The sequence below is a fragment of the Petaurus breviceps genome, unplaced genomic scaffold (assembly GCF_028583685.1).
Source record: "Petaurus breviceps papuanus isolate PSGF00001 unplaced genomic scaffold, PetGlider_PUasm1.0 207, whole genome shotgun sequence".
NCBI lineage: Eukaryota > Metazoa > Chordata > Mammalia > Diprotodontia > Petauridae > Petaurus > Petaurus breviceps.
In genome coordinates, this window is record NW_027185850.1 from 30,039,929 (window position 1) to 30,060,071 (window position 20,143).

The following is a 20,143-nucleotide window of genomic DNA, read 5'->3' on the forward strand; positions in this document are numbered from 1 at the left end:
GAGAGAGAGAGCAAGGGAGAGAAGGAAACAGGGGAAGAAGGGGGGAGAAAAGGAAGGGGAGCATAGAGGGAGGGAAGGAAGGAGGGAGAGAGGGGAAAGAAGGAAGGAAGGAGGGGGAGGGAGGAAGGAAATCTACACTTACCAAGGTCTTAGGCTGTGCTGGGCTTTAAGCACTTTACAAATTCTGTCTCATTTAATCTCCACAACTACTCTGGGAGCTGGCGCAATTATTATCCTGGTTTACAAGGAAGCTCAGGCAGGCAGGTTAAGTGACTTGCTCCATACTGCCTGAATCTAAGCCCAATCTCTCTAATTCCTTTGGGAATTTAGTGGCAGTGAAAGGGAGTAGGAGACAGAGAAGAGGTGGGAGGCAGGTGCTGAAGGGCCTTAGCTTCTACTTTCCTCCTCAGGCATAAGGGAACCAGTGGAGTGTCTTAAGTAGAGGAGGGATGTGGCCCAGCCTTCTCCAGGTGGGGACCGCCTGGGCTCTGGGGCTAATTCCTGCTTGCAGACCTCCCCCTTCCCTTGTGCCTGCAGGTGGGAGCAGGTGGTAGACCTGAAACACTCCCTGCGCCTGGGGGCCCAGCCACAGCCCACAGAGGAAGACACTGAGGCCGTGGAGAGGCTGCTGTGAGTGGTAGGGGAGGAAGGGCTTTTCTTGATCTCTTTTTCTTTCTCTCACTTTTCTTATTTCCTGTCTTTCTCTGCTTGTCACTCTTTTCAAGCTTTCCTGTAGCTCAGGGAGGCCTGGGCTTCTGGGAGGCTCCAGGGTCTGGGGGAATATGGGAATCTCACCCATGTTCCCATCCTTGGCCTGATCTCAGGTGGGGGGGGGGGGCCGGCAGGTATGTGCCACCAACCTGGACCTACGAGTGTGATGAGGACCTGGTCCACTTCTTGTATGATCACGTGGGCAAAGAGGACGAGAACTTGGGCAGTGTGAAGCAGTATGTGGAGAGTATCGATGTGTCTTCCTACACGGTGAGGGTCTTGAACAAACACTCCACACCACATGCTACTCCCCTGGGACGTAAAGGTAGAAAATGATAGCAGCCTACCCTCTGGGAGCTCCTGCCCTGTTTGGCAGCTGCATTCACAGGTAGGCAAGTAGAATTACCACAATGTAGGGTAGGATGAGAGGGTCACAGAGGAGAGCCTGGGGGACTGGGGGCTCAGCAAGACAGAGGTGACCTTGAGGCTGCAGACCTGAGTCAGGCAGTAGAGTAGAGTGGAGGCAGAGGCCTTGGGTTCTGATACTGCTTTGCTGCTTCCCACCTATGTAACCCTGGACAAGGCCTTTCATGACTTCACTTGGGCCTCGCTTTCCAGGCAGGATTGGACTCAAAGATGTCTGATTGCTCCTCCAAGGGCCCCTGGGGCCTTTTTGACCTTTCTAGAACAGGTTGGGATAGCTGATCTGGGAACTTCTCCTACTTTCATGGTGCCCAACTCTCCTATAAAAGGAAAGAGGTCCATTTTCCAGATTCTGCTTTATGGCTGCCATGCTTAGCCATCAGAAATGATCAGGATCTGTTTTGTCTTGGTGTTCTTTTCACATATGCCATAGTGTGGTGGCCACTGTGGACACTGTCCTGGTTCTGCTGTCTTCTCTGCATCAGTTCAGACATCTTCCCTGACTTTTCTGAATTCTTTGCTTTTTTTTTTTTTGGAAGGAGGAGGGTAGGGCATTTGGGATTAAGTGACTTGCCCAAGGTCACACGGTTAGTTTGTGTGTGTTGGTGTCAAGTGTCTGAGGCCAGATCCAAACCCAGGTTCTCCTGACTCTAGGGCCGGTGCTCTACTCACTGCGCCACCTAGCCGCCTCGACTTTTCTGAATTCTTAATGGGCATCACTTCATATGGAGCAGTGATGGTGGGTGGGTTCATCCCTGCCCCTGCCATAGGCACCGTCTTTGTGTCTGGTTCTGTGCTACTGCCAAAGGGACTGCTTTGAATATCTTCTGGTCCCTGGGGCCTTCCTTTCTGGCAGTCAGTGCCCCAGGCCAAAGGGCTGTTGTCCCTATTGTGGTGTCATTCCCAAGCTCTTTCCAGTATACAGGCCCAGTTCTTCTGACTCTCAGTCCAGGGCAGAGCTGGGAGTAGGGGTGGGGGAGCTGCAAACAGGCTGCCTGTTAGGGGAAGTTTCCCCATACTAAGAGCTCTTCTAGAATGGACAGGGCTGTCTGAGAGGTAGTGAGCTCCCTATCCCTGGAGGGCTTCAAACATGACTTCTATTTGGAGATGTTCTGGAGGGATTCCTGTCCAGAGCCTGGTTGGATGAGATGCCTCAGAGGGCCCCTCCAGCTCTGGGGGGCTCTGACCCTTTCTACGCCTCCTTGTGGCTTTGCCAGTTCTCTGCTCAGATACATACACACCTAGCTAGTGAAAAACCCAGCTGGGATTCGAACCCATAGCTTCTCACTCTGAGACCAGAGTCATGGTACGTGATTCCCCATCCCTGGAGCTTTAGAATTAGGAGGGATCTCAGGGGTCACCAAGACCACCCCCCCCCTTTACAGGTCCTAGGTGGAGAAGGGTCTTGGCCAAGGTCATACTCACCCAGGAAAGAACCAGGATTGAAACCTAGGGTCTCTAACTCCAGACCAGGTGCTCTCAGTAGTGCCCTTGCACTGGACTGGGCTGGGAAGGGAAGTCTGCAGCCTGGCTGCCCTCACCCATCCCTTCTCCTCAGGAGGAATTCAACGTCTCCTGCCTGACAGACAGCAACGCAGACACCTACTGGGAGAGTGATGGGTCCCAGTGCCAGCACTGGGTTCGCCTCACCATGAAGAAGGGCACCATCATCAAGTGAGTGCAGGCCCTTCTACCCCGGGGCCCAAGGGCCACCCCATCTTCCCCAGGGAGGAGGTCGCCTGTGGCCCTTCCTCCTGGATGAGGACACCCGGCCGGTTCTGGGAGGGCTCTTTGGGAAGCCCCTTTTAGTCCTCCTGGTCTCCTGCCAGGAAGCTGCTGCTCACGGTGGACACGACAGATGATAATTTCATGCCCAAGAGAGTGGTTGTGTATGGGGGCGAAGGGGACAGCCTGAAGAAGCTGAGCGATGTGAGCATCGATGAGTAAGTGGCGTAGGGCACAGTGGGGGGTCGGCGGGTGTAGCACTTCCCCGAGCGTGGAGTGGCGCATCTTCCTCTCCTTCCCTTCTGTGTCCCAGGACCCTGATTGGGGACGTCTGTGTCCTGGAGGACATGACCATCCACCTTCCCATTGTTGAGGTCCGCATCGTGGAGTGCCGAGGTGACGAGTCAGGGGGAGGGAGGTGGGCCCTGGGCTCCGGGGGGACATCCTGGTTCCGGGCGCTCTGGAAGCCCCATTCCCACCCCTGGCTGCTCCTAGCTTGTCTTCTTGCCCATTCTCTTCTCGATAAATGTAGGGGTTGGACCAGGGGATCTCTGAAATCAGTCCATGCAGGCTGCCGGACCTTCCTGGCTTATCTGGGAAAGCCTGGGGAGGGGAGGTCAGTGAGGCCTCCATAGGGCAGGAGAAGGGCCCTAAGCTCTTCCAAGGGCAGAGGACTGATGAGGGTAGGCTAGGCTGGCTGGGCCATGGGACAGAATGGGGGGGGAGGAGGAGGGGGAGGCAGAAACTTCCCTAGGGGGCCAGAGGGGGATGATGGTGGAGCCTGGAGCCGGCTCAGGGAGGGCCTAGGTGTACCTGGAAGGGGGAGGGGGAGAGGTGGGGAACCTGGAGTCAATGTCCAGCTGAGAGGTTTTCCCTGTGGCCAGGTCAGAGGGGATGTGGGCCTGTCCCAGGGCAGAGCCTCTGGCAAGGAGAGCAGGAGATTGCTGGCTTGTATTTGAGAAGAGTCAGCATTTGGTTTTCGACACTGGCTGAGAGTCAGGGAAACCCCTTCAAGCCTCCAAGTTGGAGATGCCTCAAAGGCCACCTCCAGCCAGGCCCCCCCATGAGCACAGATGTCTCTCCCCACATCCTGGTCCCTGATCCGTATGCCTTAAAGAGGTGGGCCTGGGAGACAGAGGGACAGAGAAGACTGGGCCAGTGGGAGATAGGAGGGCATCTGGCCTTAGCTGTCCTGTAGGTAGCCTGTCTGTACCTACTGCGATAGCAGCTGGAGATGCAGAAAAAAGCAAAAACCACCCCTGCCCTCAGGGAGCTTGTGCTCTAGTGGGGTCACAACATGTGAATGGCTGTACCCACGGAGCAGAGGGAAGGTGATCTCAGAGGGGATGGCCCTGGCAGCCAGGGGACTGGGCAAGGACTCTTGCAGAGGGTGGGTTTGAGCTGAGGCTTGAAGGAAGCCAGGGATGTGAAGGGGCCGCCCAGGGGGACAGCCAGTGACCAAATGTCTCATATGAGATGTAGCATGGCATCTGTTGCATCTTGGGCTTGTGGGGAGCCCCAGGGTGTGAGGAGGCTGAAGGGCTTTAAAAGCCAAACAGATTTTACATTTTATCCTGCAGGTGATAGGGAGTTTATTGAGGGTGGGTGTGACATGGTCAGTCTAGTGACTGGTGGACAGCCTGGAGTAGGGGGAGGCTTGAGGCAGGCGGACCCCCAGCCGCTGCTGAAATAGCCGAGGGGTGAGGTGACGAGGGCCTGCACCAGGGGGGTGGTATTAGTGTCAGAGGAGAGAAGGGGCTGTATTGGAGATGTTAGGAAGGTACAAAGTCTTGGGAACAAGGCAGGGCCAGTTGGTCAGTTAGCATTTCCTCAATGCCTGCTTTGTGGCAAACACTGCTATGGGCTGGAATGAGAGGGAGGAGGAGTTCGAGATGGCTGGGAGGATGTGAGGAAGGAGGGCCGGGCTGGGGGGAGATCAGTCTGATTCCGGCCACGCTGAGTTGGAGATGTCTGCTGGACTTCCAGCTGCTGATGTCTGAGATGGGGGCCTGGAGGTCAGTGAGGATGGGGATTAGGGTTTGCAGGCCTGTATATGGGTCATGTATCTTCTGCCTTCTCAATGGGCTGAAGAGAATGTGAAACTGAAAATATAAATAAAATTTAAAAAAGAGGAGAGAGCCATCAGCCTTGAGATGATAATTATGCCCATGGTAGCCGATGGATCCCTGAGGGAGGAGAGGGTCGGAGGCTTGGTCACTGATGGCTCCTGTCTGGGTTTCCACAGAAGGGGCTGCACTGAAGAGGGGGGGCTAAGGAATCTTTGGGGGTCAGACTCACACGATCCCTCCCTGGCAGATGATGGGATCGACGTCCGACTTCGTGGAGTCAAGATCAAATCCTCCAGACAGCGCGACCTGGGGCTGAGCGCCGATATGTTTCAGCCTGCCAGCCTGGTACGCTACCCACGCCTGGAGGGCACGGCGCCCGAAATCCTGTACCGCCGAGCCGTTCTGCTGCAGAGGTGCTGAGGCTTGGGCCCCCGGATAACCCCCGAGCTGGCTCCCACTGGTCCAGCAGCATCACTCCCCCACACCTCATCTCGGTGCCAGCAGCCTTCAGAGCCTGGGTGGCTCCCGGGGATTCCCCTTCCCTCCCCTCTGGCTAGGCTGGGTTCCTCCTGCAGCCCACATCTCTGCCACCCCCTCCCCAGGTTTATCAAGGTCCTTGACAGTGTCTTACACCATCTCGTGCCCGCCTGGGACTACAGCCTGGGCACCTTCAGTTATATCAAGGTGAGTGCCCAGCCTGGAGGGGAGGTAGAGTCTGGGGCTTGGGGGGCCCCCTCAGCACAGGCCCCAGAGGCTGGATCCAAACAGACATGCCCTCTGTGGCATATGCTGGGATACTTCCCGTGACGGGGAGCTTACTACCTCTCTTCCTCCTTACCCCCAAGGACTTTTACAAATATTCTCTCTTGATCCTCACAACAACCCTGGGAGTTGGGTACTGTTGTTATCCCCACTTTACAGATGGGGAAACTGAGATAAAAAGGTGAGGCACCTTGCCCAGGGCTGCACAGCTAGTATGTGTCTGAGGCTAGATTTCCAGGTCAGGGACAGAGATGAGCAGTGAGCTCACACAGTGAGTGGGTGGCAAAGCAGGGACTGAGGACTGCAGAATTTACAAAGGAGGGGACTGAGGCACAGAGAGAAGGCAGTTGTCCAGTGAGCCCTGGGGGAGCCTGGGCTCCAGCTCGGGTCTGTGCCTCTGGTCCAGGCCTCTGGCCCCCACTGCCCTGCCTGCTCGGGAGCTGGGGGGCAGGGCCGGGGGGCCTCCTGCAGCACGTCCCCCATCCTCCCCAGCAAGTGAAGCAGTTCCTGCTGCTGTCTCGCCGGCGCCCAGCCCTGGTGTCTCAGTGTCTGCGGGACTCGGAGAGCAGCAAGCCCAGCAGCATGCCCCGCCTGTACATCAACCGCCGGCTGGCCATGGAGCACCGTGACTGCCCTGCGCGAGACCCCAGCTGCAAGAATGCTGTCTTCACCCAGGTGTGGGGGGGGCTGGCGCAGGGGAGGGGGGCTGGCACGGGGAGGGGGAGGGCTGGCTGGACAGCCGTGGGCCTCACGCTCTCCTTCCTTCCCAACCCCAGGTGTATGAGGGCCTCAAACCGTCTGACAGATATGAGAAGCCACTGGACTACAGGTATGTCCTGGCATGGATGCTCCAGCCCTCCTCACCCCTACTCCATAATCTTCTGTGGCTCTCTGGTGCCCACCAGACAATGTGCAGCCAATCCTTCTGGCCTGGCATTCAAGGCCCTCTTTTGCCTCCGGAGGCCTTTGCTCACACTGCTTGTTTGCCCATCCATCCAGTAAATCCAATCCAGTAAACAAGCATTTATTATATGCTGACCACTGTGCTGAGCCTGGAGGAGCCAGAGTTTAGGGCCGGCCCTGGGCCCTCCTGGCCTCAGGGAGCTCTATTTTGAGGAGGGGCGTGCAGTGACACAGGTATGGGCAGAGGGATGTATGCATTGCCATCACCCTGGGATTCTTGGTCATGATCAGGAGCATAGCAGGGCCCTGTCACCGTGAGGCACTGACCGGCGCCTCTGAGGCCAAGGCCAACCCAGGCCTGCAGGCATAGGGATCTATCTGTAGTGTCTCCGGTTGGGGAATGTCCAGTCTGGGCTTGGATACCTCCGAGGATGGGGAGCTCCCTCCCTCCCTCCCATAGCAGCCCATGCCTCTCTCTTGGGGACCGCTCTTGGGGGAGTTGACTTTTTTCCCCATTGCTCTCGTCTGTCCACACAGAACAAGGCCGATACCTTCTCCATGACTCAGCCCTTCATGTAGTTGGAAGCAGCTTCCCATGCCTCCCAAACTTTCTTGTGTCCAGGCTAAACAGCCACATCTTTGGGCCATCCTCACGGTTCTTACTGACCTAGTTATCCCTGCCTGGCCCCGTCTTTGCCCTAGAAGGGGAGCTTTCCATCCCCCACTCCTCCAGAGCAGAGACCCCTTGGTCATTTGACTTTGACCTTGACACTGTACCCAGTGGTTGGAGTCTCACTTCCCTGATCCAGCCCCTCTTCTAACAGAGAAGTGAGCCGAGGCACAGAGGCCTCACCCAAACCCACAGGCAATGTGGGAGTTTCCTTGGTGCTGCCCCAGGCTACAGTGAAGGCAGGGTCCTGTGGGGCATTTCCTGGGCCTGGTCTGCTCTTCTGCCCCCACCCTTACCTGGTCAGTTCAAGCCTAGCAAAGCCAGTTCCTTCAGAAAGGCCCCCCCCACCCCAGACAGCCTGTCGTTTGTGGCCATGCCAGCTCTCATCTACTCCTCATGAGTCCCAGGGGGCAGGATCACATCTGTCTCAGCATACAGTTGGTGCTTAATACATGTGCATGGAATGGAATGGCTGGTGCCCTGCATTTCCTTCCCTGCCCTAGGGCAGTGTGTGCCAGGGGCCAAGGGCAGACAGCTGGCTCTGGGTGGGCCCTGATAGAACTAGGCTGGACCAACCAGCTGTGTGATCGGGACCCCCGCTCTCCTGGCAGGTGGCCCCTTCGCTATGACCAATGGTGGGAGTGCAAATTCATTGCTGAAGGCATCATTGACCAAGGTGAGGACGGTAGGGAGAGCTGGGCACTGGCAGGGCAGGGCAGAGGGGGCTCCTGCAGCATCTGTCGAGCAGGGAGCCCCTCTACAACACACCCAGCTCGTAGTTGGGGCCCTCTGAGCAGGGATGGGGAGCTCGCTACCTACCTTTGAGACAGTGGAGAGGTTTTCCTTCAGCTGAGCTTGAGTTTCACCCTTTCTGACCCATCCCCCATACCCCACCCCAAACGTGCTCACATTGTGCCTGGCCTTGTCTTCTGAGGCCAAGCAGACCTAAACTAAGCCCATTTCCTTGGGACAGTCCTCAGGAACCTTAAAGGCTAATCTATCCCAGGACAGACTCAGTTGTTTGGGTTAGGGCAGGTTCCAGGACTGTATAAATGTATTATTTTGGTGTTTTTTTGGGGGGGGTCTGTGGTTCCAGGGGGTGGTTTCCGGGACAGCTTGGCTGACATGTCTGAGGAGCTGTGCCCCAGTTCGGCTGACACTCCTGTTCCCTTGCCTTTCTTTGTCCGCACCGCGAACCAGGTGGGTAGGATCAGGGCACAGGGAACATGAGAGAAAGCCCAGGGACAAAGAGTGGAGCAGGGTGGCCTAGGTGGGAAGGTGGAAGGCCCACCCACCTGCCAGATGCCAGGAGACTGGCGTCAGCCTGTAGTGGGAGGTTGCATCCAGGCTGGAAGAAGCTAGCTCAGGGGCGCCTGGGCAGATGAGGACGGACGTGTCTTTGGGACCTGGTGTTGCTGACCACACATACGCAGTTTGTCCTGGTTTTATAGGACTGACAACAGCCCTGCTGGGGGGATGTGAATGTTAGCATCCCTGTTTTACAGCAGAGAGGCCAAGGGCCAGGGAGGGGAAGTACCACGAGTGGTGGAGTTTGGCCTCTGTCAAGTACCTACTATGTGCCCAGCAGAGGTGGCTAGTGGTAAAGGGATGAGACAGTGGAGATTATGGGTTGGGACACTGGGGTCAAAAGTCTCTTAATTCTGGGGAGCTCTGAAAGCAGAGGTTTTGGGATAGGCTGCAAGGGATGGGGAGCCAGGTGCCAGGGGCAGCGCTCTCTCACCCCCACGGGTCCTGCAGCCTGACAGCCCCCATCTCCCCTGACAGGGCAATGGGACTGGCGAGGCCCGGGACATGTATGTCCCCAACCCTTCCTGCCGAGAGTTTGCCAAATATGAGTGGATCGGGCAGCTGATGGGTGCCGCCCTGAGGGGCAAGGAGTTCTTGGTGAGTGGGTGGCACTGAGGGACAGGTGCTCTGACCAGGGCAACCCATGGGAGGGAAGGAAGACTGGGCTCCAGCTGAACCACAGGGGGTGGGTTGGGGGACCCTGGCTAGTCACCTCAAAGGGGCAGTGTGGTACAGTGGGAAGTGTACTGCCTTTGGTGTCAGGGGCCTTGGATTCACATCCTGTCTTTGACCCTTACTATCTGTGAGCCTGGGTCACACTGAGACCCCTGTGCAGTAGGGACTAGAACCTACCCCATCCCTGACATCCACACTGCGTGGCCCTTGTCCTGGCAGGTGCTGGCGCTGCCCGGCTTCGTGTGGAAGCAGCTCTCGGGCGAGGAGGTGTGTTGGAACAAAGACTTCTGCGCTGTGGACTCCGTGCTGGTGAGTGGCGTCAGGGGGCCACGTCTCCTGATGGTGGGAGCTGAGCAGAGGGGCCACGTGGTGGGCCTTGCTGCCTCACAGCTGCCCCTCCCTCCTCCTGGGCCAGGTGAAGCTCCTGGAAGTGATGGAGATGATGGACAAGGACACCTTTGACTTCCAGTTTGGGCAGGAGCTGACATACACCACGGTGCTCAGTGACCAGCGCGTGGTGGAGCTCTTGCCCGGAGGGGCGTCCACGGCTGTGCTCTATGAGGACCGCAGGCGCTTTATCGAGCTGGTGCAGAAAGCCCGGCTAGAGGAGAGCAAGGAGCAGGTGGGGAGCTGGGGAGGGGGGTGGGAATGGGGCAGGCGGTGATCTCTCTTCCCCCTGTCAGTGCGGGAACAGGGGGCAGTGACTTACCCAGGGCCACCCAGCCTCCCACCTGGGTCTTTTCCTTGAGCGGAAGCCAGGGACCCCAGGGCTGAGCTGGCTTCTCTGCTTCCCCCTCCCACCCAGGTGGCTGCCATGCAGGCGGGGCTGCTGAAGGTGGTGCCTCAAGCAGTGTTAGATCTGTTGACCTGGCAGGAGCTAGAGAAGAAGGTGTGTGGGGACCCCGAGGTCACAGTGGATGCCCTTCGTAAGCTGAGTGAGTTGTGGCCTCAGACATCACTGGGCTGGCATGGGGAGGGGGCTCTGGGCTGGGGTCTCAGCTGCTTCCCTCATTGCTGGGTCAGGGGTGATCTCTGGGGAGGCCTTTTGCTGAGAATCCTCCACTCCCAGGGCTCCAGCTCAGACTCCTTCCCTTTGTTTCCCCTGTCTGTCTCTGCCATAGCCCGGTTTGAGGACTTTGAACCATCAGATACGCGTGTGCAATATTTCTGGGAGGCCCTCACCAACTTCACTAATGGTGAGTAGATGTGGGCCAGCCTGGCCTTTACTGCCCACCCTCATGATTACCTCTCGTGCCCAAATGGAGGGGCTGCCTGGAACACAGGAGGGCTTCAAGTGATGTCTGATCTGGCCTCCTTCCTCAGAGGATCGGAGCCGCTTTCTTCGCTTTGTTACTGGCCGGAGTCGCCTGCCCGCGCGCATCTACATCTATCCGGATAAGCTTGGGTAAGTGGGGTGCTCAGGGTCGGAGGAGGAGGAAACTGGAACGTCCTATAGTCCTGCCCAAGACTAGGCGGCCTTGATGAGATGGAGGCCTGGCTCTGCCTGGAAGACCCCTCCCTGGACTCTCATTGCCTCTTCCATATTAGATGACTTCCAGGGTCCTCTCCAGCTCTCAACCTTGCTGCTCACTGGGTGCCCATGCTCACGGGGCTCCAGGGTGATACTAGGTGTGGGTCCCCAGGGGCAGTACCCACAGGGGGCAGCACCCACAGACGGCAGACTGGGAAGGGCCCCCCTTTCACTGACCGCCTCCCTTGAATGGGAACCCTGCCCTGGGCTGTGGCAGCTCCAGAGGGCTGGCTCCTGACCTCTTGGCTTCCTGCCCCCCAGCTCGGAAACGACTGATGCTCTGCCTGAATCTTCCACCTGCTCCAGCACCCTCTTCCTGCCCCATTACATCAGGTGAGTGGTTGCCTCCTACTTGGCCTAGAGAGCCTCCTCCAGGGCTTTGAGGGACTGACTTGGGGAGGACGGATTAGCCTCTTTCTGCAGCAATGGGAGGGAAGGGGCAGAGATGGACATTCAGGCCAGACAGCAGGAAAAATTACTTTGTAATCTTGTACCTTGGTGGATAATGAGCCCCCCGTCATTGGAGGTTCCCAAGAAGGAGGCTTGCTGACCAGAGTTGTTGTGGAGGGGATTCTTAGAAGGGAGCTGGGCTGGGCTGGGCCAGATGGGCCCCAAGGTCCCCTGAGACCCTCATGAGTCTGTCCCTCCCACCATATCTGTCTCTGGGCTTATTGATGGTGTTCAAGACTGGGAAGCAAGATATTTGGGTCCCTCCCCCCCGCAGTACCCTAGCCTCATTTTCATCATACACTAATACTGTCCGTTCTCTCTTTCCCTTCCCCTCCCCACACAGTGCCAAGGTGTGTGAGGAAAAGTTGAGGTATGCAGCCTACAACTGTGTGGCAATTGACACGGACATGAGCCCCTGGGAGGAGTGAGCTTCCAGCCTGGCAGGGCCCACAGGCAGGTTGGCACTGGGCTCCAGACAGCAGCAAGTGTGCCTTCTCTACTGTGCCTCTGCTGGGGGGCTGATGCCCTCCACATCCTTCTGAGGTTGGAAGGCAGCTCCTACCCCAATAAACCACTTCACCCCTCTCTGCCTGGTTTCAAGTGTCTTTGAGTGCCTAGAAATCTCCAGCCTAAGGTTGGTGCCTTCCTGAGGCAGCTTGGTATGGAATGGGCAGGGTCATAGGCTGGGTTCTGGTGCTACCTGGCTTCAAGTTCTATCCCTGCCACTTGGTACCCCTGGGACCTGAGAGATTCTGTTTTCTCCTCTGACACACAGTTCTGACCATCCTTGCCCTCCCTCCCAAAGCATATTCTTAGGAAATTACTCGAGGAGAAAGAGCCATTACTTCTTTCTAGGTATCAGTTCCTTCTTGGGTTTTCCTTGGTATAGAGGTGGGGGCTGGAAAGAGGCCTGAAATCCTGCTTTGGGGCTTGCAAGCTCTCCCCACCAGACATAACCCTCACAGGAACCCTGTGAGAGGGGTACCCTGGGCAGCTGCCAGAGAAGCCTTGAGTTTCTCTTTAAGGCAGGGGATCCTGATCTTTCTTGTGTCATATACCCCTTTGATAGGCCAGAGGGCGAAGTCTGTGGACCCCTCCTCAGAGGAATGTTTTTAAATGCTATATATACAATACAGATAATTACAAAGGAAACCAATTATAGTAAAAGACAACTAGAAGAAATTTAAACCAAAACAAAAAAAAAATCAAGCTCACTTACCCCCAAGCTAAGAACTCTGCTTTAAGGGATTGTCCACTTAAGGGGCTTTTGGATTCTTTCCTGAGGGCACACTTGGGGTGAGGGCTGAGTCCATCCTCACACCGAGGTCACCCTCTCTTTTGTCCACAGCAGTGGTGGAGAAGAGAGGGCCTTGGCCATGCCCTCAGAGGATGTGGGGTGGGTAGACTGACCCTCCTCTGGCTAATCTCCAGATGTTCCGTGTCCTTCCTAAAATTCATCCTCCTGAACCCAGCAGACTCAATATGTGTGGTCTGACTAGGGGCGGGTAAGAAAGGGATTTCCTTCTTATGGTTTCTTCTCATGGGCTTCCTTGGTCACCCCATCATGCTGCTAGTGAACTTGTGGTCAGTCCACTAAAACCCCCCCAGATCTCTTCCCTGTAAACTACTCACTATGTGCCCCTTATCCTGTGCTTGTGATGCTGAATGTTTGTACCCAAGTGTAAATCTCTACATTTATCCCTGCTGGGCTTTGTCTCTTAAGACTCTCATATAACAGTTACTTGTGTACTCTTGCATTAAGTTAGAAGCTGCTGAGGGCAGGAGCTTAATGTTTAATACTTGATGGTGGTCTTTATAGACTGGGACTCCTTGTCCCAATTCCAACCTTTGCTGATTGATCATGCTCCCCTAGCTAGGGGTACCCCTGGAGATATTGGGCTATCTTGTTAATGCTATTGGCCTGAGCCCCCATTCTGGTGGTTCTTCCAATATTAATCATCAGTTTTCCCTTCAATGTCTTCTAATCATTGTCAATTAATACTTCCTAAGTGTCACTGGTACCACTAATTAGCACCTCAATATCAGTTTGGCAATTATCATCAAGTAGTTTTTACCAAAAAATTTCACCCAGAATTAGCTAGAAGTACAAAAACTTCCCCCCAACTAGGGGACACACTCCTCCATGTACTGCCTCAGTCCTTAGGGAATGAAAGCTGGAAAATGCATGGGATTTGCAGTCACAGGATATGGGCTCAAATCTAGGCTCGACCATTTACTACTGGGTCACCTCGCTAGGCCTCAGTTTCCTCATCTGTAAAATGAAAGGTTTGGACTAGACTTTCAGGGTCCCCTTTCAGCTCTAAATATATGATCTCTATGACCTGCCTTTGAGGAGATTTGGGGAGATGGCTGAAGGGACAGATCTTGTGTGTTAACTTTTTTCCATCCACTTTTACTATGTTCAGTAAACTGGGGCCACACTATGTTGACTATCTGAGTTCCATGGCTACGGGGGTGGGGTGGGGGTGGTAACATAGAGACAAGATTCCAGATGTAGGGTAGGGACTCCAGAGCCATATATTCAATATTCATGATATTTTGAGCAGTTTTCCATATCATCCACTGGATAAATTCTGAACCTTGTTACCATGCTTGAGGCTATGGGCCGTGGAGTTGGGAATAAGCTAGCCAGTTATAAGCCAAGCATCCTCTTGTGACCAGAGATTTGTTCAGTGCTGACTCTTTGTGACCCTATTTCGGGTTTTCTTGGTGAAGATATTGGAGTAGTTTGTCATTTCCTTCTCCAGCTCATTTTACAGATGAGGAAACTGAAGCAAGGGTTAAGTGACTTCTCTAGGGTCACACAGCTAGTAAGTAGCTGAGTTGGATTTGAACTTGGGGCTTCCTGACTCTATCCATTGGGCCAGCCAGTGGCTGGCTGCTCAGCCAGAGGAGTACTGTAACACTTTGGTATACTGTCCCACTCATATAACAGAAAAGGTATGTGGTGATTACTTCACTGGTGACTCAAAGGAGAGTGCCACCTGCTACATAGTGGATAATAAACCTGTTTGCTGGATAATTAATATAGTTACATGCTTCCATCACATGGACTTAAGAAGTCAGTCCAGGAGCCATTTTGTATTGCCTATATGACAGTGTCTTTCTGGTGTCTCAGGTGTCACATGGGGGACACACAAGATACCATATGAGAAAAGCACTTTTTAAACAGTTAAGTCACCAAAAGCATGAAATATTTTTATTTGCAGAGACCTGAATAATACTGCTATATGGGGTGACCACCTGTAGTGGCAAGCACCCCAAGCATGTCCTCTGGATTTGCTGCTACCACAGGTTCTTGGATCTGCTTTGATAAAGGAAAGCAACTCAAAATGGGTTAACAAGCTTACTTTAATCAGTCAGACATATATCATTTACCTTGTTCAGGGGAAAAAGGTCAGCACCCCGAACTTCAAAGTATACAGGCAAAATTATCAAGACAGAAACAGATCAAGTAGACAGATTTCCAAACTGTCCAGCCATTACATCCATACCCAATCAACATCTGGGTTTTTCAAAGGGGTGGGGGGGCTCCAGACAACGGCTTCCCAGAATCCATATCAAATCACAGAACACTTCTCAAAGTGAGCCCCCAAAACAAAGCCTCACATCAGGGCTTATATAGCCTTCTCCTGGCTTAGAGAATGTAACAACCTTTTGGACCCACTGGCCAATCAAAAAGTATCAACTGAAAAACAAGCCTCCCTCCCCAGGCTCCAGGTGCACTTTAGCCTAGGGGCAGGGAAGATCTTTAAATTTGCATTTCCATTACACCACCTCTTAACAGTTCCAGGTGACTTAATTCAGAGCCACCAGTGTCTAGGAAGGTCTAGAGTAAAGATACATGTATATGGATGGAAAGGTTCTGGACTCAGGCAACCTCTGTAAACAATTTATGACTTTGGGCCAAGTGCTGACCACCTTTGGGCTTCCTTTTCCTCTCTGCCACCTCCCCCCCTGTAATGGGAATGCAAATTTGGAAGATCTTCCCTGCCCCTAGGCTAAAATACACCTGAAGCCTGGGGAGGGAGGCTTGTTTTTCAGTAGATGCTTCTTGATTGGCCAGTGACCTGAATAATACTATTGGCCAAGGTTGTTACATTCTCTGAGCCAGGAGAAGGCTATATAAGCCCTGATGTGTAGCTTTGTTTTGGGACTCATTTTGAGAAGTGTTCTGTGATTTGATCTGAATTCTGGGAAGCCGTTGTTGAGAGTCCCCTGGCTTTGAAAAACCCAGATGTGGAAACCCAGATGTTGACTGGGTATGGATGTAATGGTTGGACAGTTTGGAAAGCTGTCTACTTGATCTGTTTCTGTCTTGATAATACTGTCTGTATACTTTGAAGTTCGGGGTGCTGACCTTTCCTCCTGAACAAGGTAAACGATATATGGTCTGACTGATTAAAGTAAGCTTGTTAACCCATTTTGAGTTGCTTTCCTTTATCAAAGCAGATCCAAGAACCTGTGTGAGCAGCCACCCTGGGGATGCTTGGGGTGCATGCTGCTACCCCCCCCATTAGAACGTGAGCTCCTTGAGGGCAGGGTCCGTGGTTTTTGCCTTTCTTTGTATTACTAGTCAGTAAGAGCTTCATACATGCTTGTTGTTTGACTAGATGATCTCCAAGGGCTGGTCTGACTCCAAGGTTGGCTCACACTATGACTTCCAGCCCAGCTGACATATGTTCCAGATTCACAGCTGGGAAAAGTCACTAAGTCCATGAGGTTGCTCCATTTCGGACAGATCTGCCATTCCTCAACAGCAGGGGAAACATCAACATCAAATTCACATGTGTTTACAGATTATGCCTCACACAATTAATGAAAGTTTTCTTTTCCCAGTTCTCTTGGAAGCATTAAACAAATACTGGGAATCTGGTTACAGCTTTGTGATGAGTCCATTAGGCCATTCCTGGGCTTGGGAACAAAACTAACAAGACATCAGTGTTTGAGGGCTGGCATTTAGTTGATGGATTGGGCTTTCTCCCCCCTTCCCTTTTTTTTTTTTTATCCTTGATCCAACAATCTGAAAACTGATTCCTTTCCCACTGACTAGTCCTCAACAACTGGTGCTTAGGGAATTACTGTGGGATGACAGGGTGGGCTCCAGGTCATGGTATAAGGTCAGGTCCACAGCCAAAGACCCTTGGGTCTATGAGAACTTTCTGGCTACAGGCAAAGAAAGCCTCCTTCCTAGGACCCTGAGGGAATAAGGAATATGAAATAATCATGTAAAGCGGAAACCTATAGAGACATTTATTTCATTAATTGTCTGGAAAAGTTAATGGGTTTCATACTGATGCTAGCAGAGGTCTGAGACAGAGGCCAGGCTTAGCCCAGGTCTGATCTGCAGGGCTGGCCAGGTGTTGAAGCAGGGGACCCTCCAGGTGACCACAGCTTTGGAGGCCTTTCCTAGAGCCTATAATGTTGAAAATAAAGCAAAGTACAGTACCATGGAGAAAATTCAGAAATGAAAACTGGGCTCCTTGTTTTACTATTTACACATAAATTATTTCATAGGCAGTGAGGCTTCATGGAGATTGCTAGAGAGCTGGGCTTGAGTCCAGCCTCCCTGTTACTGAAAGCTTAACCTCTCTGGGCTTCCTGTTTTCCCCCCTGTTCTCTTCTGTGCATTTTTTTTTGTCAACCCTTTTCCCTCATCCAAGTATTCTCTACCACCACAAAAAGCCAACAAAAAACCAAACCACATCAAACATGCGAGGTTTATTGGGAAGGAAGCTTGCTAACTACCAAGTTTCATTATTAAGCACTACGGAAATGTGAGCTGTCATTATTATTTTCATATCACATATGAGTCAAGATTAAGAAATGAGTCTAAGGGCTTATGAGAAAAATTGAAGCCTCAACCTTTTATACCATGTACAATTTCTTTATGAAGAAAATCCAGGTATCTATACATATAAATATCAGATATATCAGCACTTAACTGTAGTCTGCAAGGGCAGAGGGTGTGTGTGTGTGTGTGTGTGTGTGTGTGTGTGTGTGACATAGTATTATATGGACTTTCTTGAAATGGAGGTTTGGTGCATATTTTGAATCCTGTCTTATGTTCTTCTGTGCCTTTTTTTCCCTTTTCTTATTTTGTATTTGTTTCAATATTTAAGTTTGAAATATGTTACTTTTCCTTTTCTTATTGTGTATTTAAGTTTCAGTAATAAAAATGTAATTGGGAAATATTTAATACAATAAATGAAAATATAATAAAAAGGAAGAAAATCCAGGGGTTTTAGACATGGAAAATCCCCAAATAACATCACAAAAAATGAAATTGACTATATTACCAATATGGTAACATTCCAAATCAGCTATGTGTGTGCAATCAGACTAGCTAATTGTTAGAGCCAAGATCAAAATTAGCCCCAACCTAGAAGAATAAAAATGAGAAGATACAGTGTGCTGCAAAACAGCTTCAACTCAAACCTATTTGAATAAGCATATTGACACTGAAAAATGAGAAGGGAATAAAGGAACAGAAATTGGAATGGATTATCAATGTTTCCCTAAGGAAGTTTAATTGATTTATGTAAATCAATCACCATGAAGAAGAAGCTCGATGATTTGAGAAACTAATGCAGCAAGTAAAAACATTTGCTCTTCCCCATTAAGAGAGGGCATCTTGGTGGCACAGTGGATAGAGCATTGGCCCTGGAGTCAAGAAGGACCCGAGTTCAAATCTGGCTTCACTTACGAGCTGTGTGACCTGGGTAAGTCACTCCTCTGTAAAATAAGCTGGAGAAGGAAATGGCAAATCACTCCTGAATCTTTCCCAAGAAAATCCCAAGTTGAGTCAGGAAAAGTCAGACATGACTGAACAACAACATACCCATCAAGAAAATCTGGCATACAGGGATAAAACAGAATATAAACTCATTTGGAAAATCTTATAGAGGAGGACAGTAGAAGATTATGAATCATATCACCTAACAAAAGAGTGAGAAGAGATGGAGGGAAAATGGATTTCTAGAAGCTTCGGGAGTGACCCAGTTCAGCTAGACTTCCTTAAGAACATTTGAAAAGTAGAAAAGATCTGTCTATATTACTATAACCAACTGTTTTCTTCATCAGGAATTGTGGAGCCCTCATATTGGGACTCTAATATAGTCCTTTGTGTGCTACATACATAAAGAAGTAGAAGGAGCATTACCAGACTTATTCTCTAGAGAAATCAAAGAAAGAAGAAAAAGACTGATAAGTACAAAGTCATTTATATTGGCTCTTTTTGTGGTGGCAAAGAACTGGAAATTGGGGCGATGCCCATCAGTTAGGGAATGGATGAAAAAGTTATGGTATATGAATGTTATAGAATATTATTTTACTATGAGAAATAGTGAAGGGGATGGTTTCGGAGAAGCCTGGAAGGATTTGTAGAAACCGGAGCCAGAGGGGAGTGAGCAGAACCAGAAGTGATACAGTAACAAGAAGGCAAAGAAGGACATCTTGTAAAGACTTCAGAACGCTGACCACCTCCAGAAGACTGATGGTAAAGTCCGCTAAGAAACCTCAGCTGGCTGAGTGGCAGACAGGGGCCCTCTGAAGTGGGTGGGCAGTGGGAGTGCTATGGCATGGGGAAAGACCCAGGCCAGTTGCCACCTGGTGGACAAATTGGTAAAGTGATGTCTGGCACTCATGTGGTCTTACACATGGGACATAAGCTGCTCAAGATGAGGCAGTACCCCGATTGTCACCAGGGACAGCCACCGAGTGCCCACAAACAGCCAGCTTATACTTGCTGTGTTGCTTACATGGAGTGTGGCTTGTTAGATGGGCCCTGCAAAGGGGTATTCTGGCTGCTCTGGAAGCCAGGGGTGGGAGATGGAGCAAAGGCTTCCAGAGATCTTCCTCAGTGCCTAGCACAGAGTGGGTGTTCAGTGAAGGTTGGAGGAAACAAGAAAGGACCCGGAGTGGGGCAAAATCCTCCTCCTTCCTCCTCCTCTTCCTCCTCCTCTCCCTTCTTCTCTTCCTCCCACCTTCCCCATCTTCCTCCTCCTTCCACCTCCGCTGTCCTCCTCCTCTCCCTCCTCCTCCCTCTCCACTTCCCCCGTTCCCCCTCCTCCTCCTCAGGGACGGGCCAGCCTGAACCCTACCCCACCCCCGGGGGTTTCCTCTGGACCATCAGTGGCTGCCTACCAGGCTACCTTGCCTGGAGATGCTGCGGTGAGCGGCTGCCTCGGAACACAGCGCGCTCCCCGTACGGGCGGTGATTGCACTGCCGCCCCGCAAAGCGGTGGCTTCCACGACTGCAGCGTGGGATGGGGGGGCAGGCAGGAACTACCCAACTCTGTAGCTGCTTCCCCCGGGCCTGGACGATTTGGCTCTCGGCAGCTCGGAAGGTCGCTGCATGCTGCCCTCCGCGGCTCGGCCGGGGCTCCAAGGGTCAGCTCCCCGGGCACCTCCCCAACCATCTCCTTCTCCTCCGGCCTGGGGGCTGGAGGATCCTCTGCTCGGCTCTCACTTAGTTTGGGCTGGTCCTCTCTCCTGGCTCCGCCCCCAGCCGATCGAGGTGCATGGATTGGACTTTCCGAGCAAGCGCAGTAGCCGCGTGTTCGCCATTGGGCTGTCAGACTGGCGTGCGACTGGAGGCTGAGGCTGAGGCGGAGGTAAGGCTGGGGCCGGTCTGTGTGTGCTGGCCCAGGGGCTCAGAGAGCCCGAGGGGGAGTGCCGGGGGGAGGGGGAACCCCGAGTCTCTGAGAGAGAGTGAGTGTGTGGGGAGCTCAGGTTTCTAAGGGAGGGCAGGGTCCGTGTGGGAGCCCCGGGGGCCCCTGGCTGGGGGAGGGTCCGTGTGGGAGCCCCGGAGGCCCCTGGCTGGGGGAGGGTCCGTGTGGGAGCCCCGGGGGCCCCTGGCTGGGGGAGGGTCCGTGTGGGAGCCCCGGGGGCCCC

At 52.9% G+C, this 20,143-nt stretch overlaps 3 protein-coding genes and 1 long non-coding RNA gene across 4 annotated transcripts in view; 2 read left to right on the forward strand and 2 right to left on the reverse strand.

Annotated features, from left to right (window-relative positions):
• LOC138165042 (uncharacterized) overlaps positions 1-461 on the reverse strand; it is a 5,897-nt gene extending 5,436 nt beyond the window's left edge. Inside the window, exon 1 of the long non-coding RNA XR_011169250.1 lies at positions 143-461. This is a non-coding gene — a long non-coding RNA (uncharacterized lncRNA). The remainder of the gene's footprint in view (positions 1-142) is intronic.
• LOC138165041 (E3 ubiquitin-protein ligase HECTD3-like) overlaps positions 1-11,814 on the forward strand; it is a 13,041-nt gene extending 1,227 nt beyond the window's left edge. Inside the window, exons 2-20 of the mRNA XM_069093139.1 lie at positions 448-630; positions 846-981; positions 2,693-2,808; positions 2,964-3,077; positions 3,173-3,255; positions 5,176-5,341; positions 5,531-5,612; positions 6,183-6,365; positions 6,467-6,519; positions 7,875-7,939; positions 8,360-8,463; positions 9,049-9,168; positions 9,466-9,555; positions 9,662-9,868; positions 10,052-10,181; positions 10,368-10,442; positions 10,570-10,651; positions 11,039-11,110; positions 11,571-11,814. Of these exons, the coding sequence (XP_068949240.1) occupies positions 448-630; positions 846-981; positions 2,693-2,808; positions 2,964-3,077; positions 3,173-3,255; positions 5,176-5,341; positions 5,531-5,612; positions 6,183-6,365; positions 6,467-6,519; positions 7,875-7,939; positions 8,360-8,463; positions 9,049-9,168; positions 9,466-9,555; positions 9,662-9,868; positions 10,052-10,181; positions 10,368-10,442; positions 10,570-10,651; positions 11,039-11,110; positions 11,571-11,655 (2,146 nt within the window). The 3' untranslated portion in view covers positions 11,656-11,814. The remainder of the gene's footprint in view (positions 1-447; positions 631-845; positions 982-2,692; positions 2,809-2,963; positions 3,078-3,172; positions 3,256-5,175; positions 5,342-5,530; positions 5,613-6,182; positions 6,366-6,466; positions 6,520-7,874; positions 7,940-8,359; positions 8,464-9,048; positions 9,169-9,465; positions 9,556-9,661; positions 9,869-10,051; positions 10,182-10,367; positions 10,443-10,569; positions 10,652-11,038; positions 11,111-11,570) is intronic.
• A 4,663-nt stretch (positions 11,815-16,477) lies between these two features.
• Positions 16,478-20,143, reverse strand: part of LOC138164756 (uncharacterized) — a 37,277-nt gene continuing 33,611 nt past the window's right edge. The window contains exons 3-4 of the mRNA XM_069092720.1: positions 19,402-19,889; positions 16,478-16,664 (exon numbers count right to left, since the gene is read on the reverse strand). Coding sequence (XP_068948821.1) covers positions 16,548-16,664; positions 19,402-19,889 — 605 coding nt within the window. The 3' untranslated portion in view covers positions 16,478-16,547. The remainder of the gene's footprint in view (positions 16,665-19,401; positions 19,890-20,143) is intronic.
• The window catches only part of LOC138165043 (translation initiation factor eIF2B subunit gamma-like), a 91,363-nt gene continuing 90,934 nt past the window's right edge, over positions 19,715-20,143 (forward strand). Inside the window, exon 1 of the mRNA XM_069093140.1 lies at positions 19,715-19,863. Within this exon, the coding sequence (XP_068949241.1) occupies positions 19,771-19,863 (93 nt within the window). The 5' untranslated portion in view covers positions 19,715-19,770. The remainder of the gene's footprint in view (positions 19,864-20,143) is intronic.